This window comes from Pelophylax lessonae (genome assembly GCF_965119305.1).
Source record: "Pelophylax lessonae genome assembly, chromosome: 7".
Taxonomy (NCBI): Eukaryota; Metazoa; Chordata; class Amphibia; order Anura; family Ranidae; genus Pelophylax; species Pelophylax lessonae.
The window spans coordinates 189407226-189425853 of NC_138774.1; the positions used below are offsets into that span (position 1 = coordinate 189407226).

At 44.5% G+C, this 18628-nt stretch overlaps 1 protein-coding gene across 1 annotated transcript; it reads right to left on the reverse strand.

Annotated features, from left to right (window-relative positions):
* Positions 1-206: 206 nt before the first annotated feature.
* REXO4 (REX4 homolog, 3'-5' exonuclease) lies at positions 207-17956 on the reverse strand. Its single transcript, XM_082262690.1, has 9 exons — positions 17885-17956; positions 13538-13778; positions 8679-8986; positions 7852-8004; positions 7290-7483; positions 2405-2493; positions 1792-1866; positions 1543-1617; positions 207-510 (listed from the first exon to the last, which is right to left on the reverse strand). Exons 2-9 carry the CDS (start codon positions 13745-13747, stop codon positions 382-384), a joined length of 1233 nt encoding a protein of 410 aa, XP_082118816.1. The 5' UTR covers positions 13748-13778; positions 17885-17956; the 3' UTR covers positions 207-381.
* Between the last annotated feature and the right edge of the window lie 672 nt (positions 17957-18628).

Sequence of the window (18628 nt, forward strand, 5' to 3'; positions counted from 1 at the left end):
CAAGGTCTCACAGTCCAGTTCCTGATTGAAGCTGTTACTATACATATTCAATCTTCACAGTTCGTAATTATATAATCCCAAAAGTTGCTATCACAAAACTTCAGACAAGACCAAATTCATGAGCTGGTTGTGTCCTGTATATTAACTAGGAAGGAGTGGGGGGAAAAAAAGCACAGTTTATTTCCTTGTTTCCTTTGACCTTTAAAAACATTTGAAAAGTTCATTAAACATCTGTTCCATCACAAATATCCCAGCAATGGCACACACCCTCAGATGTATCAGTTGTGAATAGTGCAGCAAAATGACATGGGGAAAGAAAGATGGCGAGAGTCTAGCAGCTCATCCAAATGTGTCAGCAGGATTTAAACTGTCCAACCAGTGCTATTCAAGGGAAGACTGTTCCTTTTTTTGGGGTTCCACTTTGGGTTTGTTGTATTTTGCTTTAATTCCAGATTCCCAGTTCTTCTTCTCCATGGTGTATAACCTCATGGCAGCCTGCGCATCTTGTACCTAAAGCCAAAAATTAAAAAACTTTTTTTATGATGCTAGTCTAGTTATTTTTTAAGTAAGGCAGCACAGTTTTAATGTTTGTGGCTGTTTCAACAATGACGGGAAAGGTTTCGTCAACTATATCTACATTTTGGAATCATATTAAAGCGGAGTTCCACCCTGGATTTTTTTTTTTTTTTTTTTTTTTTAATACCCCCGGGACAGTCAGGGCTAGTGCATTCCACATTGGCTAGCCTCTGATCTGTCCCGGGTTGCACTTACCTGTTAGGACAAATACTTACCTTGCAAACGTCTTGTCCAGCGCTGCCATCTCAGATGTGGGCAGCTTGAAGCCAGCGCGTCCTCTTCGGCGTCTTCTTCCGCCTTCTTTGGTCCCACGATGCTCTGCGCCGGCCCCGACGTCACTTCCGGGTCGCGCGCGTCATCCCTCCACAGCTTCTGGGCATGCCCAGAAGCTGTTTAGAAGGGGATGACGCGCGCGACCCGGAACTGACGTCGGGGCCGGTGCAGGCGCAATGATTCCTGGGAGCTATGACGTCCAGCTCCCAGGAATCATTGCAGAGCCAGGAAGTGACGACGGGCCGCGGCCGAGGAAGGAGGAAGAAGGAAGTAAGGTAAGTAAAAAAAAAAAAAAATATGCGATTATCCATTTCTTTTTCAGGTGACCCGGAGCGAGAAGATGGAGGTAAGTATAAAAATAGGGTGGAACTCCACTTTAACAAAGTTTTACTGTTATTAGATATTTGAGAATACATCTGGCCCCAGGGATCAGTGTCTAAAATCGTACATGAATCTAACAAAATAAATGTCAGGCTCAGGGGCTATCCTCCTGTCCTAATTTTGTAACTCGGTTATTGTAGTAGAATTAAGGGTAACATCTACTGTGGATTCTTTTTGGGCTGTGTCCCAGGCTGTTAACCTTTTATATCTTGGTATAAAATAAATAAATAAAACAAATCAATGGTTGTTAAAGCCACAGATTTAGCTTTAGCATTACAGGAGGTGGGCTGTAAGACCTAGATCTTGACTTACCGAGGAGTGTTCACCTGTCTGTACTTTGACATTGAGGATCTTTTCACATAGAAGTTTCAAAGATGGACGTCCACTCTAGCACAGAAAAAAAAAGAAAAAATTTGGAAGGGTCCGCTTTATACGATGGTCAGCTTTTATAGTAAAATTTCTAACAATTTGTTAAACAAAACTTTCATTTCCCCTGCCATTTGTGCTAAAAGTACTAAAGCGGTCATATACACACACAAGTCGGTATATAGGAGGACATACCTTCACCTCTCTTCTGAAGGGTTTGTACTTTTGAGTGTCTCTGGTGGCCTTTTTAGGGTGATCCAAAAAGAGGATCTAAAACAAAGGGAATGCAATTACAGGATTAAAGAACTGCAAGGTAAAAAAAAAAAAAAAAATGTTACGGTACAGCTCTGTGACTGAGTCTGCTGCTTCTTGAACACATATGATAAAAAGCTGCAACCTTCACACTGATATCTTGGAAAAGGAATGAGCACCATTTGAGACTGAATCAGGAAGCCCCATTTACTTACACATATTCCAGATTGATGTGGAAATACACATGGCAATCTGGATGTACAGTCTCCTTTAGATTTTCAAAAACTATACATTGTGAGGTCCTACCTGAACCTCCCATTTAGGTGAATATAATCAGGCAAGCCCTTACACATCATTAGGTGTTAGCAGATCTAAAGGAGACTGTACAATTATATGACATGTCCGTTTACCTTTAGTAATGTAAATCCTATATGACCAACTTTTACCTTAAAGTAATTTTTGGAAAGGTCTGTTAGAATTGTTCACACACAACACATATGCAAACAGTGAATCCAGTATTGAGGGATAACTTACTGAGTGGCAATAAACAACCCACCTTCAAGTCATTGTGCACAGCATGACCAACCAAGATACGCCCCTTAAGGATTTCAGACACTTCTTTCTGTACAACCTTAAAATCTTCACCTGAAAAAAAAAAAAAAAAAAAAAAATTCTGCCAGTTAGTAGCTCTAATTATTTTGAGGCAAAAAATGGTATAAGAACAGCCTCTCCAGTGTCTACAATCATAGAGGGGGATGTTCCCAGTGTAGAAATACAAAGACACTAATCACATTCCACTGGTTTTGCTTCAATGAACTGCTGAAAGTTGATTACTTAGGAAGGTTTTACCCAAAACTCCTCTTTGCACTTTAGACACCCAAAAAATAAATGCCAAGGTTTTTGGTGGGATAGTCAGGGGCTGAAAATATTTATAATGAAATTGAAACTGTCTAACCATTTTAAGACTAGGCTTTTCTGGCACTTTTTGTTTACAAATTGAAATCAGTATTTCTCCTTTTCGTTCATTTACAGACACAGCTCCTGGTATTCATAGCCATTGGGTTATACTGCCCCCCTACGGGAGTAGGACACTAGGCAGAAAATAATTCTGGCTACACCCATGGGCAGTCCTAGGGGGTATACACCCTCTCTCTGCTATAGACACTCAGTTTTTTTTATGCCTAGTCAGGAGAAAGGACCTACAGTGGGGAGAACAAGAATTTGATACACTGCCGATTTTGCAGGTTTTCCTACCTACAAAGCCTGTAGAGGTCTGTAATTTTTTTATCATTAGGTACTCTTCAACTGTGAGAGACGTAATCTAAAACAAAAATCCAGAAAATCACATTGTATGATTTTTAAATAATATTTTTGCATTTTATTGCATGAGATAAGTATTTGATCACCTACCAACCAGTAAGAATTCCGGCTCTCACAGACCTGTTATTTTTTCTTTAAGAAGCCCTCCTGTTCTCCACTCATTACCTGCATCTGTTTTAACTCGTAACTTGTATAAAAGACACCTATCCACACACTCAAACAGACTCCATCCTCTCCACAATTGCCAATACCAGAGAGCTGTGTAAGGACATCAGGGATACAATTGTAGACCTGCACAAGGCTGGGATGGGCTACAGGACAATAAAAAAGGAGCTTGGTGAGAAGGCAACAACTGTTGGCGCAATTATTAGAAAATGGAAAAAGTTCAAGATGACGGTCAATCTCCCTCGGTCTGGGGCTCCATGCTTTTAACAGCATTGGAACGAGGGACTCCCTCGTTCCCCAGCCAGAGACTGGAGAGTCTTGTCCTATTTGGCCAGAATCTCCCTTTGCAGGGACCTCGTATAGAATTGTGCAAAACGGAATCGCCTTGAAAAGGTAGACACCATCAGGCCCAGCACCCGCATGCAAGTCCAGAGGGATGACCATCTGCTGGACAGCAGCAGACGAATTACAGCCTGCAATATCTGGCATTTTTCCAGAGGAAGGAGCATTCTGGCTAAGGCCAAGTCCAGAGTCTGACCAAGATAATCCAGCTTTGTGGACGGAACCAGAGCAGACTTCTAAAAATTCAGAATCCAGCCGAACTTCCTTAGAGCTTGTATGGTGACTTCCAGGTTTTCCACCAAAGCAGTAGGGGACTCTGCTAGCATAAGGTCGTCGGTTAAGTAGGCCAGTACCGTGATCCCCGTCGGTGTAACAATGCTAGCACCGTTGCTAACACTTTTGTGAAGACCAGAGACCAAAAGGGTAACGCCACAAACTGATAATGCTCCTCTCCCACAGCAAAGCGGAGGAAGCGCTGGTGACCGGCACATATTGGAATGTGAAGGAAAACATCCTGTTGATAGAGGCATGAAAATCTCCCTGATGCAGGGATGCCACCACCGTGCGAATGGACTCCATCCTGAACTTTTGCACCTGCACAAAGCAGTCCATCGCCTTGAGGTCCAGGATTGGGATGCAACTTGCGCCTTCCTTCCTTCCTGGGAACTGTAAACAGGTTTGAGTAGAAACCCCGAAAACGTTCCGAAGTCAGAACATGGAACAATCACCCCTTGAAGCAACAGGTCTTGTACTGCCCTTAACGGTCCAGGGTCAGGCGCAAGTTGGAAGGAAAGTACCTTGCCAGGGGACTAGAGTGAGTGAAACTGATCTTGTAGCCGGACCGAAAGACTTCGTAATTTCACTTGTCTTTCGGCTTGCCAGACCAGGTTAGTTTGGATACTCCAGAGGAGGCCCTGAAAGGCTTCAGGCCCTTGTCAGTCGACCCTGAGGGACCAAAAAAATTCTTATGAGCTGAGGAGGAGGACCCACGTCTACGACGAGGTTCATTTCCCTTAGTAGCCTGCGGAAGAAAAGTACTCTTTCCCCCTGTGGGACCTTTAATGATGTCATCCAGGGTAGCCCCAAACAGGCGATCCCCTTGAAAGGGGAGATCAGTCTAGGCCTTTTTAGAAGTCTGGTGCGCAGACCAGCATTTAAGCCAAAAGGCACGCCGAAGGACCACTGCCGAAACAGAGCCGAGCCACTAGGGGAGCCGCAGCCAAAGAGGCATCACAGATAAACTGCAGCCCCTGGACCAGCTGGTCCGCCAGCTGAGCAAAGGCGCGGGGGGGCGGGGAGTTGTTCTCCCTCCGGGTCACGGCATAAAAACTTAGCCCACTCGGTCAGAGTTTGCTACACCAGGGCAAGGGTGAATACTGGCCTTAGTACCGAGCCAGCAATAGTGTACATATTGCGGGCCACAGCCTCCGCCTTCCTATCAGCCGGATCCTTAAAGGCCGGAGACTCTTCAACCGGAATCATGTTTGCCTTGTTCCATCTGGAAACCGGAGGGTCCACCACATGGTGGAACAGCTCACTTCCTAAGGGAATAGGGGTAACGCCTAGTAAATTGCTTGGGGACCACAAGGGGACGCATTGGTCACCCCCACTCTTTAGCGACAATTCTGTCAAAATAGACGGGGAAAGAAAACACCTTTGCCGCTCTGGATGGTTTGTAAGTGCCAAAAGGGAACCTGCGCCTCCGTCGCAGCTGCATCCTCCATCTTCAAGAGGTCTTATGCACAGATACAATCAGTGCTTCCACCAGCACCTTATCGTGCACAGTTGCAGATGTGGAGGAATCATCCGCACTGAGGATTCCGGGCGGAATAAAGACCAAGCAAGGTGACCCACATCCGCAGCAGCTGAACCAAATTCAGGATCTGACAAGACAGATGAGGCAGGGGATGGCGAGGGGTGCTATTTGCTAGCCCATCGTCCGAAAGCCACCTCCACCCGGGACTCCAGGATCGCCGTCAGTGCATCGATGGATGGTTGGGACCCGGAGGGCCCCGCAGCCTCAGAGTGGATCAGGTGGGGAGATGTGCTCCAAAGACTGCATGAGTCACCAGAGGGACCCCACAAAGTGTAAAACGCTGCAAAGGGACATCCCCCAACACGCTGGCACCACCCGTTTTGCCAGGCACAATCACCAAGCAATCCTTAGCAGAGGGTGGGAACCCCACCAAAACTCACCACACAGCAGAAACAGGCACCTGCAGCCACTAGGATAATCTGCACTCCACGTGCGGCCATTTGGAAGTGAAAAAATCAAGGAGTCAGCACCAGGGGATGAGGAGGGGCTCCCATGGCCAAAATCGCCACCTACAGGGCACCACAGTCATGGCCGCCGCTATTCTCAATGGCAAACCACTGCAAAATGGCCACTGGACTACACAAACATGTCCGCCATGCATAGAAACACACAGGCTACAGCAAAATGGCGGCACCACGAGGGACCCAGGAGGGGTTCCCAGGCCTCAAGGACAGGTGCAGGCAGGAAAGGGGCCCTGGCAGGAGGCCCCACCAGGTACAAACCCCCCTGCACAGCGTATCGTCTGGTCGCCGGCGGCCCAACCCCCTCCCCCTATCAACTGCATAGTACCCTACCCCCACCCCAGAAGGTGGACCAGACCACCCACACAGCACTAGTGTAAGTGGAGGAAGAGAGAGAGGGGTGCCTGACGAGCAGGAGGGGAACACGGGGGTCCGGCCCTCCCAAGGAGGGGCCCACATCCACCCCAAAACCCTCCAGGGGGAGAGGGGCAGCTACTCACCATACCAGGTACCGTTCCAGACAGAACCCCTCACCATCGAAATGGGGGGGGGCTGTCGGCCAGGAGGAACACTGTGATTCGTATTTGTATACGACCTCGCAGGTCAGCTCCCGTCCAGTGAGGCTATGTCGCGGCCAACCTAGCGTGGAGCTGAGGTCTGCGCGCGCTCACTGGCCAGACTGGGTTGACCACTAAATCTAGATTATTCAGCCCGTCACCCAGTCCAGCAATTGATTGTAGATCTCACAGGAGAAAAAATTTCTATCTAAAAAGGAAAAAAATTGCCAGGACCAGAGATCCCAGCAAGGAACCAGGTCCTTACTCCTGACTAGTCAGAAAAAAAAAAAAAGAAAAAAAAAAAAAAAAACTGTGTACATATAGCAGAGAGAGGGAGTATAACCCCTGGGAATGCCCATAGGCGTAGCCAGATTCTTTTTCTGCCTAGTGTCCTACTCCTGTAGGGGGCAGTATAACCCAATGGTTTTGAAGATCAGGAGCTGCGTCTGTCAATGAACGAAAGAGAAATATTGTTTACTTCCAGCCTGGACCGGAAGTAACGTCATGAGGTCACTCAGTCCTCCAAGGCCATAGAGGCCTCCTGCCGCTTTTGAAAGCGTTCCAGCGGCTCATGAGAAAGCTAGGCGCCGACTGAAAAACAAAAAAAAAAAAAAAAAACGGGGTTATGGCATATAGCTTCAGCCACAACCCCGGTAAACCGTAACGTATATATACGTATTGTTGTCTTGAAGTGGCTAATAACCTCCAAAAAAATAAATACAAGGGAGCTGTAGTTCTAAGCCTCTGTTACCCTTACCGATAAATGTTGAAAATTCTTACCGTTCTTAATATCCCCAGGTCGAATGCCGCTGACCTCTGTCCTGTAATCCGTAACCCGTTCAGTGGGTCTGACATACTTATCATAAATGCACTTGCCAAACTGATTGACGATAGACACCCGGGCAACTATGCTTTCTTCACTATCTGTGCCCACACCCACCATCTCGCAGTCCATTGCAACTGTCCTGGTAAGCCTATGAGAAAAGAAATACAAATCACAAAACTGAAAGCCATCCGCCCAACGTCAGGTGTAAATCCATTTATGAAGGAGGGTGCTATAAAAAAAAAAAAAAAAAAAATGACTGAGGGATTACAGCGATGAGGTTGTCAGGGGTTGGAGTTTAGGAAAACCTTTACCAAAAGAAACACGAAGGTTGCTGCCCTCTGAATCTGAAAATGTTTGTTGCTGAGCACCTTACTGTGTATTCAACCTTCACTGAACACATACTTGTTCTAGGCTAATGGTTCAGAAAGTATGAAATCCAGTTACAGCCAAACAATTAGCATTTTTATGAGGTCAGCCCACTTATTGCTCTCAGTCCAGATTTCTATTGTAGCTTACCCCTCAAACGCTCGATCTTTCACCAGGACCATGTCTACTGTATCAGGCTTCTTCTCCGGCAAGCCTTGCATCTTCCGTGCAATCTGACCAGCTTCTGGTCCCATCGCTGCCTCTATGTCATCAGGATCCACGTCATCAAACCAAAGGTCAGGCCTACAAACCAAAGGCAGCAGAGTGGGTAAAGTAGTTAACATTCTTGCAGCACCAGGGGTGCAAAGTTGGACCCAAGGACAATGAGCACACTGACTTTTTATTGTCTCTCTTTTTGTGTGGCAGGTTAATTACCATCAATCCAAACTAGACTTAGTGTGTGGCGGAGACATTAGAGCATACATTTCTCTAGTACATAGACTGATGTAAATGGTTCAGTATTCTCAGTACAGCACTGCAAAATAGGTCACAGCTATTTACAGTAAATTGATATCATGTGACTGTGGTGGAACATTGAAGTGTAAGCTCCGCTGGAGAAGGGACTGTTGCAACTAGTTTTGTGTTCTTTGTACAGCACTGAGGAATGTTAGAGCAATATAAATGAATAATAATAGTAATAATAATAATAATAATAATAATAATAATAGTGTGCGACTGTGGTAGGGGCATTAGAGTGTGAACTCCTCTGGTGCAGGGAAGTTTAGTATTGTTTATACAGAACCAAATAATATGTCAGAGCCATATAAATGTACAAATTGTAATAATAGTGTGTGAGTGTGGTGGGAGCATTAAAATATAAGCCCCTCTGTAGTTCCCTGTACATTTGGAATTTTGAACATTTAGCTTTGTTCAGAACTGGATTGGACCAGACATTGTAATGAAAAAAAAACACATACTTTGGAGTCTCTGGTACATTTGTTTCGGTCGCTTTCTTCTTGAGATGTTTAGAAGGTTTTTTGTCCTCTTTTGCTTGTGACATCCTTCTTTTCTCTTTCCCTTTGTTTGTAATTACAGAATCCTCCGTAGCTTTCTTTGGTTTTCTGTCATCAGTTGGACCCTCTTTGACTGAGGAGACACTGGAGGACGTTTCTTTAATTATTGGGTCAGCCTTCTGCTTTCCTAAGGTTGGCAATTTCTCCTCCTTTTTAAAGGGTTTTGCTGGTGTTGATTCAGTAATAGTGCTGTTCTTCTTGGATGTCAGCAACTAAAATTGTAAATAAGAATAACACATTGCATTACCTTGTAAAGATAACCTGCTAGGACAGCTGTTACATGGCACAATGGAGAGATATATAGAGTCCAGATAGGAGAGACCGCTCCAGGTGGGATGGGTGTCAGGTGCCGGTCGGATCCGCAATCCAAAATCGTATGAAGCAAAAAAAGAGATGACCGCACTCCGATGTAAATCAAAATTGGAGTATATTTATTCCACATCAAACAAATAGGCAAACTGGAAACATCACACTGAGTGCAGGACACAAAGGCAGACGCGTTTCACGACTTAGAGATGTCGCTTACTCATTACCATGTTTTGATTTACATCGGAGTGCGGTCATCTCTTTTTGCTTCATACCTGGCACAATGGAGTCTACCATCCTGTGATGGAGGCCACAACTGCAAGATTTCCAGAAATAATGCTAGTTCAAGGGAAGAGGGCACCCTTTTTCAGCATCACAAGCAATTAGGGCCTCCAGCACCAAATAGCACCCTCAATCCTGACAGGTAGCCTTAAAAAAATAATCCCATTACACAAATAAAAAAAAACCTGTTGATCACTTATGTATTACTGCAAAAGTCTTGAAAGCATTTCTTCCAGTGTAGATAGTGTAAGCACTTGATATCTGTCGATATGAAAGAAAACCCGTGCTAAGTAAATCTGTGCCTAAACAATATTACCGTAGCTGCTGTTCATTAGATAACTACTAAACCGCAAAGCAGTGCCAAATGAAGTACAATTACATAAACACATGTAAAAGTGAAATTAAAAGGATTGTAAAGTCTCATTTTTTCCCCTATAAAAATAACAAACATGTTATACTTACCTCCTCTGTGCAGTGGATTTGCACAGATCAGCCCAGATCCTCCTCTTCTCGGGTCCCGCTTCTGCTCTCCTGGCCCCTTCCTCCTGTTGAGTGCCCCCACAGCAAGCAGCTTACTATGGGGGCACCAGAGTCAAGTCACAGCTCCCTGTGTCCAGACACGGCCCCCCAACCCCTCTCTACCCTAATTGGCTGGCTGACTTTGATTGACATCTGTGGGAGCCAATAGTGCCGCTTCTGTGTCTCAGCCAATCAGGAGAGAGAATGTTGGATGGCTCAGACACTAGTGGACATTGCTGGATAGAGAGGGACCTCAGCTAGGTATTAGGGGGGCTGCTGCACACAGAAGGTTTTTTTATCTTAATGCATGCATTAAGATTTAAAACCTTCTGACTTTACAACTTCTTTCACATAAACGCAAGGAAGTAGCAAGTGAAAGTTCTAAAATATTTCCAAAATACTCCACGAAAGTGCTTAAGTGCCAAAACATTCCGAAATGATCATTCAATGCAGTGAACTGTACTCTTCACCCTTTTATGCTTGAACTTACCAGATAGTGTGGATCCCTTAGCAATACTGCATTTAGGTCTAACAGGCTGAGTCTGGTAAGAGGGAAGATGTCACGTCCTGTATATCCTGTGAAAGTTTATCGCTTGTAATCTTTGATAATGCCCTGTGGGAGTGGCAAAGCGCGTCGACATAGATTACGGTTCCCTGGTTGCGTTACGTCCGGTCAGCGATGGAACACATGCAGAGGTGTACTAACCACGCTTGCATGGGACTAAGGCTGACAGAGTGACTGCCCTGAGAAGGATTTTTTGTTAAAGGCGATGCTTACTCTAACACTGCAAGTATGAATTTAATGTTTTCTATCAATAAACAAGAATGTATTACACTATTGGGATTCTCTATATACGAGTGATAAACGATCACAGGATATGACATCTTTCCTCTTACCAGACTCTGTTAGACCAGTGTTTCTCAACTCCGGTCCTCAGGGCACACTAACAGGCCAGGTTTGCAAGATATCTGAAATACATCACAGGTGATATCATTTGCTGCTCGGTGATTGCAGTATTCTAGTCTGCATCTCCCCAAGGTAATACTTACAATCTGGCCTGTTAGTGTGCCCTGAGGACCGGAGTTGAGAAACACTGTGTTAGACCCACATGCAGTATTGCTAAGGGGTCCACACCATCTGGTAAGTTCAAGCACGAAAGGGTGAAGATCACAGTTCACTACTTGAAATCTGTGTTCAGAGTTGCCAAACACCCACTAAAAGCTGAAATCAAGCTTACATACGGAGTTCCCTGCTTTGTTTTAAGGTGCTTTTTAAATATATTTGCTCTCCTTTAAACACAATAGTTAATCCTTTCCAGCTCACTTGCCTTATCATAGCCATGAAGGCAGATTAAAAAGATTACAAATAATAATACATCGAATTATGCATTATATCACCAGTTTCAGGGTATACATCCCAAAACGAATGACAGTATGTGTGTGATGGTTCCAATTTTTCCAGGTCATAGTATAGCTAGTCACATTCAACTCGTCTTGGAATAGATTGCAACGTCTTGAGATAAGCAGAAATGTATTCTGTATTACTGAACAGGTCCAGTTAAATGTGACTAACTAATACCAGCAACAGGTCTAACATTACTTATATGAAAGTAGAAACATTGTTAGGGTTTTGTCAGGAGTGTGCCAATAGACAAAGATTGCAAGATAATCTACAGAAAAAACTGCAAGCAAAAAATAATCCCCTGGCTCAGACATGAAAGAAGGTCTACAGTGGGTAAAGTTGGGAAAACCTAGCCTGCAAATTTATAGCAACTAGTGTTCCTAGAACATTAGTGAAAAGAAGCTGATTGGGATTAGCACTGGATATTGGCATTAGATAGGCATTGGGATGACCTTGGACACTACAGCAAGTCCTGGATGAAAACTGGCAACTCCGAATAGTCAAGACTTGCATCCCTGCACGTATTTCAAGGCTTAATTTTCCACTTTAGCTAAGAAGTGGAACTTTACTCTCCCAATCAACATTATTATCCTTATGCTGCTAGCATTAGTAAATATATAGGAAAGTATATCATATTTACTTGTTTTAAACTCTTTTTTTAACCACTTAACGACCAGCCACGTAGATCTACGTCGGCTGACTTTGAGTGGTTATACCGGGATGATGCCTCTAGCTAGAGGCATCATCCCGGTACCGTTGTTTGAAGCCGGCGGTCGGCTTTCCGTCGGTAACGATCAATGCGGCTCGGGAGCCGCTCGATCGTTACCCGGGGGGGCGGGAGGGGACGTCCCCCCCCTCCCGCGGCTTTGCTCGGGGCTCCCGTCCCACCGGGAGCCCCGAGCACCCAGCCGGCACGTCCGCCGGCTGGATGGAGTCCCGATGAATGCCGGAAACGGCATCGATCGGGTCTCCGATGACGTAACCCGGAGGCGGCGTCCATGACGTCACTTCCGGGTTACTGTGCCGCAAAAGGCGGCAGATTTAAAAAACGGCTGTATGCAAAAATGCCGTTTTTGGCGTTTTGCATACAGGGAAGTGTAGTGGAGGGGTCTAGGGTCTTTTAGACCCTCGATCCCTCCATAAAGTGTACCTGTCACACATATTGCTGTCACAAGGGATGTTTACATTGCTTGTGACAGCAATAAAAGTGATCAGATTTTTTTTTTTTTTTAAAAAACCTGTAATAAAGTTAAAAAAAAAGAAAAAATAAATAGAAAAAAAAAAAAAAAAAAAAATTTAGCCGCCCCCGTCACCGTTAGCTCGCGCACAAAAAAAAACGTATACGCAAGTCGAGCCGCAAATGAAATCGCTGTTCAAACCACACATGTGAGGTATCGCCGCGATCGCCAGAGCGTGGGCAATAATTTAATAAAAAGAGCTACACTCTAACTCAAAACTGGTAACCGTTAAATAAATTTAAAGCGTCGCAGATTGAGATCTCTATTGACCGTAGTTTGTCGCTATCCCACGGGGGGGGCGCAATTTTAAACCGTAACATGTTTGGTATCTATTTACTCGGCGTGACATGTTCTTTCACAATATACAAAAAAAATGGGCTAACTTTACTGTTTAGTATTTTTTAAAATTAGTGAAATGTGATTTTTCAAATTTTTTCCAAAAAAATGGCGTTTTAAAGACCGCTGCGCAAATACCGCGTGACAAAAAATTTTGCAATGACCGACATTTTATTCTCCAGAGTCTTTGCTAAAAAAATATATATAATGTTTGGGGGTTCTAAGTAGTTTTCTAGGAAAAAATACTGGTTTTAACTTGTGAACAAAAAGTGTCCGAAATAGGGCTGGGGGTAAAGTGGTTAAACATTTCTTTAGTTACTTCCTGGTTTCTATGCCTAGGCAAATTATGTCATACATCCCAGGAGTCTTCAGGAGGGGTTTTCTCAGCTAAGCACACTCTCCTGCATGAATACTTGAGCTGAGGGCAGGAAAAAAAATGCTAAATTAATCATTTGCTCTTACTCAAGATGGCCACAGCCAGAAACACTAAGGGGTGCTTTTCAAAGTGATTTCTCACCAAAATCAAGCATGGAGACATGGATGGATGGGGGAGTTTACTTTGAATATTAAAAATGAATTAAATAGTATTTTTAGTTTGTGGTACTCAGATGCAGTGAAGATCCACTTTAAATACCACTGAACCTATCTGCATATACATAGTAAATATAAGCCATACTCACTGCCTGTAGTTCCTTCCAGTTGGCAGAAAACTCTTCGGGCTTCTTTGGCGGAAGTAGTGGAGAAATCTTTTTGATCTCAGTCTGCTTGGTGGTGATCTTTGCATGGTCTTTCCAGAATTTCTTCTTTTTCTGTTTTTTGGTATGTTTAAGATTGTTTTTCTCCTGCTCCCCAGAAGATGGTTTGTCCTTTTTCACTACAATCTTTCCCATCTCTGTCCCGTCATGGGTGACAGAATAATGTCTGTAATTTCAATGCAGACCTGTCAGTCATAAAAACTATTAAACCATATTTATGTCTCTAAGTTTCACTATAAGCTGTAATGGGCAGAACCCTCAAACCTCATGTTCCCCATTAGGTGCAAATTGTAACAAAGGACACTCATAGATCCTGTTTCCTATTAGATGTAAGCTGTAATAAGGAGGACCCTTGTACCCCCTTGTCCCTATCAGATGCAAGCTGTAATAAACAAGACCCCTATATCAGCTGTTTCATATTAGATGTAAGCTACGATGGGCAAGACCCCCATATCTCCGGTTTCATAATAGACCATAAGCTGCAAAGAGAAACAAACTCATAGCTCTTGTTCCCTATTAGATGGAGAACTGTAAAAAGCAGGAGCTTCATAGCTCCCATTCCCTATTAGACTGCAAGCTGCACTGAGCACAACCCTTAGTCCCCTTTCACACAGGCGGACCATTCAGATCAGCCTGTTTGTTTTTTTGGCGTATCTGAACGGTCCCCCCCTGCATTCCTATGGGGCATCGGATGTCATAGTTACATAGTTAGTGAGGTTGAAAAAAGACATCAGTCCATCCAGTTCAACCTATGATGTGTGTGTGTGTGTGTTTGCTTTTAACCGTACATTGTATACCCCTGTATGTTGTGGTCTTTAAGGTGCCCATCTAATAGTTTTTTGAAACTATCAATGCTCCCTGCTGATACGACTGCTTGTGGAAGAGAATTCCACATCCTTACCGCTCTTACAGTGAAGAACCCCTTACGCATTTTAAGGTTAAACCGCCTTTCCTCTAGTTTTAGTGAGTGGCCACGTGTCTTATTGTATTTCCTTACTCTGAATAGTTTGTTCCTTATGCTAGGGTCGCCAGTACAGTATTTGTACATTGATATCATATCCCCCCTCAAACGTCTCTTCTCTAGAGAGAAACATAGAATGTGTCGGCAGATAAGAACCATTTGGCCCATCAAGTCTGCCCAATATATCTGAATCCTAGGAATAGTCCCTGGCCCTATCTTATATGAAGGATAGCCTTATGCCTATCCCATGCATGCTTAAACTCCTTCACTGTATTTGCAGCTACCACTTCTGCAGGAAGGTTATTCCATGCATCCACTACTCTCTCAGTAAAGTAATACTTCCTCATATTACTTTTAAACCTTTGCCCCTCTAATTTAAAACTGTGTCCTCTTGTGGTAGTTTTTCTTCTTTTAAATATGCTCTCCTCCTTCACCGAGTTGATTCCCTTTATGTATTTAAAAGTTTCTATCATATCCCCTCTGTCTCTTCTTTCTTCCAAGCTATACATGTTAAGGTCCTTTAACCTTTCCTGGTAAGTTTTTTCCTGCAATCCATGTACTAGTTTAGTAGCTCTTCTCTGAACTCTCTCTAGAGTATCTATATCCTTCTGGAGATATGGCCTCCAGTACTGCGCACAATACTCCAAGTGAGGTCTCACCAGTGTTCTGTACAGCGGCATAAGCACTTCTCTCTTTCTACTGCTTATACCTCTCCCTATACATCCAAGCATTCTGCTGGCAGTTCGTGCTGCTCTATTACATTGTCTTCCCACCTTTAAGTCTTCTGAAATAATTACTCCTAAATCCCTTTCCTCAGATACTGAGGTCAGGACTGTGTCAAAAATTCTATATTCTGCCCTTGGGTTTTTACGCCCCAGGTGCATTATCTTGCACTTATCCACATTAAATTTCAGTTGCCAGAGTTCTGACCATTCTTCTAGTTTTCCTAAATCCTTTTCCATTTGGCGTTTCCCTCCAGGAACATCAACCCTGTTACATATCTTTGTGTCATCAGCAAAAAGACAAACCTTACCATCGAGGCCTTTTGCAATATCACTTATGCAGATATTAAACAAAATTGGTCCCAGTACAGATCCCTGAGGTACCCCACTGGTTAACATGACCTTGTTACCATGAGAATAGGTTCAGTGCTTGTAGTCTTTCCTCATAGCTGATGTCCTCCATTCCCCTAATTATTTTTGTTGCCCTTCTCTGGACTCTTTCCAATTCCAGCACATCCTTTCTGAGAACCGGTGCAGCATACTCCAGATGTGGCCGGACCAGAGTCTTGTAGAGTGGAAGAATAATCTCTTTATTTCTGGAGTGAATCCCCTTCTTTATAAATCCCAGTATTCTGTTGGCTTTGCTTGCAGCTGCTTGGCATTGCATGCCACTGCCAAGCCTGTTGTCTACCAGTACCCCCAAGTCTTTTTCCATCCTAGACTCACCCAGAGGTTCCCCCCCTAGTGAGTAGCTTGCTTTCTGGTTTCTGGCCCCCCAAGTACATTACTTTACATTAATCAACAGTAAACCTCATCTGCCATGTAGTTGCCCACCCCGTTATTTTGTTCAGGTCCGCTTGGAAGATTTCCACATCCTGCATAGAAGATATTGGCATGCTTAGTTTAGTTTTAGCCGCAAATACTGAGATTGTACTAGATATCCCCTCCTCCAGATCATTTATGAATAAATTAAACAGGATTGGTCCCAGGACAGAACCCTGGGGGACCCCACTTTCCACACCCGCCCAATCCGAGTATTCCCCATTAATCATCACCCTCTGGACTCTCCCCTGGAGCCAGTTCTCTATCCAGGTACTCACCTTATGGTCCATACCTACCTTCCTTAGTTTGTACAGTAAGCGTTTGTGGGGAACGGTGTCAAAGGCCTTTTCAAAGTCCAGAGACATGTCGTCCGCTGACATCCGACCCGTCAAATCTGGACGGATGGAAACCCTATTTTCCATCCATCCAGCGAATCGGATGGGATCGGATGAGAACGGACCGACGGTCCGTTCCCATCCGATTTCCTCCATAGAGATGTATGGGGAACTGACAGCTATGTCTCCGCACACAGCGTGGAGAACAGCTGTCATCCTCCTGCTCAGTGGGGGATCGGCGGATCGATCCCCCGCTGAGAAAAGTGGAGTCCGTTTGATAGACTACAAGTGTGAAAGAGCCCTTATACCACTTTTTCCTTTTAGATTTAGGCTGTATTAGGCAAGAGACCCATGGCTCCTGCTACCTATTAGATGTACACCAATAAGTCATAACATTAAGACCACTGACAGTTTGCCCTGGTTCACACCAGCGCGACTGGTTGTGAGGCTTGACACTTCAAAGTCGCATGACAAGTTGCTCCCCATTTGCAGCAATGAAAACTTTTAAGTCGCAGCGACTTTGAAAAAGGTTCCTGCACCTTTCTGTGTGACTCACATTGACACCTGGTAAATGAAATGCACAGATGTCAGCAAGCCTCACATGAAATCGCACTGATAGCCAGGTTCAAAGCCGCAATGGTGTGAACCAGGGCTTAAAATGAATAACATTGATTTTTTAATTGCAAAGGCACCTGAAAAGTGGTGAAACATATTAAGCAGCAAATGAACATGTTGCCCTGAAGTTGCGTTGCTGCAGACAATTCAGGGTGCTTGTGCTGCCCCCGTCCCCACAGGCAAAATCACCTACAAATGGGCACCTGATTATCAAAACTGGTTCACTGGGCAACAGAAGAAGGTGACCTGGTCTGATGAATCACATTTTCTTTTACATCATTTGGATGGCTAGGTGAGTGTGCGTCCTTTAGCTGGGGAAGAGATGACACCACAATGCACTGTGGGCCAATTATTGTTCATGTGGCTATTACTTCGGAGTCCATGCCTTGACAGGTCAGGGGTGTGGATGGTCATAATATTATGGTGGGTGGTCATAATGTCATGGCTGATTGGTGTAAGCAGTAATAGGCAGGGCCATGAGACCTTCTGTTCCCTATTACATGTAAGCTGTAATCAGAAGGACCTCATCCTTATACAGAATCTCATACCCTCAAACTGGAAGTCATTTACAGGCTGGAAATTTTACAATTCAATTAATGTAAAGAAACAAAAACTACTAAGCGACTAAGTAGAAAATACCAGCTGATCAGAATAACACACATCCATACTGTGCACACATACACACTCACATGTAATGCCCCATTCAAAGAAATAGCCCCAAAGAGAAACATCCGAATAATCTTAATAGAAATAGATGTTATGTGTGTGAGACACAATGCAATCTACGGTTCCCCTGTGCAGTTTGCAGACATCTCACCTATGTGCAGCTCCTCACATTGCAGCTCTTCTCAACTTCCCAGCAACACATGTGATATGAGAAGACCGGAAGCCGCCGGTCAAATCCCTCCGTGTACAACATGAGCTGCGGCAGTTCAGTTCCTCCAGAATTTTGGCAAGCAGTCGACCTCTGCTGGAGGGCTGAGATTACTGCATGCTGTATATCTGGGAACCCCTGTTGGAGGGAAAAGGTAAAAGTGGACTGGATATGTGGTAACGCCTGCAGCAGGACAGAAGTAACAATGGTCTGGATATGTGGGAACCCCTGCAGCAGGACAGAAGTAACAATGGTCTGGGTATCTGGGAACCCCTGCAGCAGGACAGAAGTAACAATGGTCTGGGTATCTGGGAACCCCTGCAGCAGGACAGAAGTAACAATGGTCTGGATGAAGTAACAATGGTCTGGGTATCTGGGAACCCCTGCAGCATGACAGAAGTAACAATGGTCTGGGTATCTGGGAACCCCTGCAGCATGACAGAAGTAACAATGGTCTGGGTATCTGGGAACCCCTGCAGCAGGACAGAAGTAACAATGGTCTGGGTATCTGGGAACCCCTGCAGCAGGACAGAAGTAACAATGGTCTGGGTATCTGGGAACCCCTGCAGCAGGACAGAAGTAACAATGGTCTGGGTATCTGGGAACCCCTGCAGCAGGACAGAAGTAACAATGGTCTGGGTATCTGGGAACCCCTGCAGCAGGACAGAAGTAACAATGGTCTGGGTA

What these genes read in the sequence shown, in the direction of transcription:
- REXO4 (XM_082262690.1), bottom strand. Translation starts at nt 13,747, where the DNA reads ATGGGAAAGATTGTAGTGAAAAAGGACAAACCATCTTCTGGGGAGCAG. An exon ending in ACCTGGGGATATTAAGAACG is followed by an intron (nt 2,494 to 7,289) that starts GTAAGAATTTTC and finishes TTTTTTTTTCAG; the next exon opens with GTGAAGATTTTAAGGTTGTA. An exon ending in CCTTCAGAAGAGAGGTGAAG is followed by an intron (nt 1,618 to 1,791) that starts GTATGTCCTCCT and finishes TTTCTGTGCTAG; the next exon opens with AGTGGACGTCCATCTTTGAA.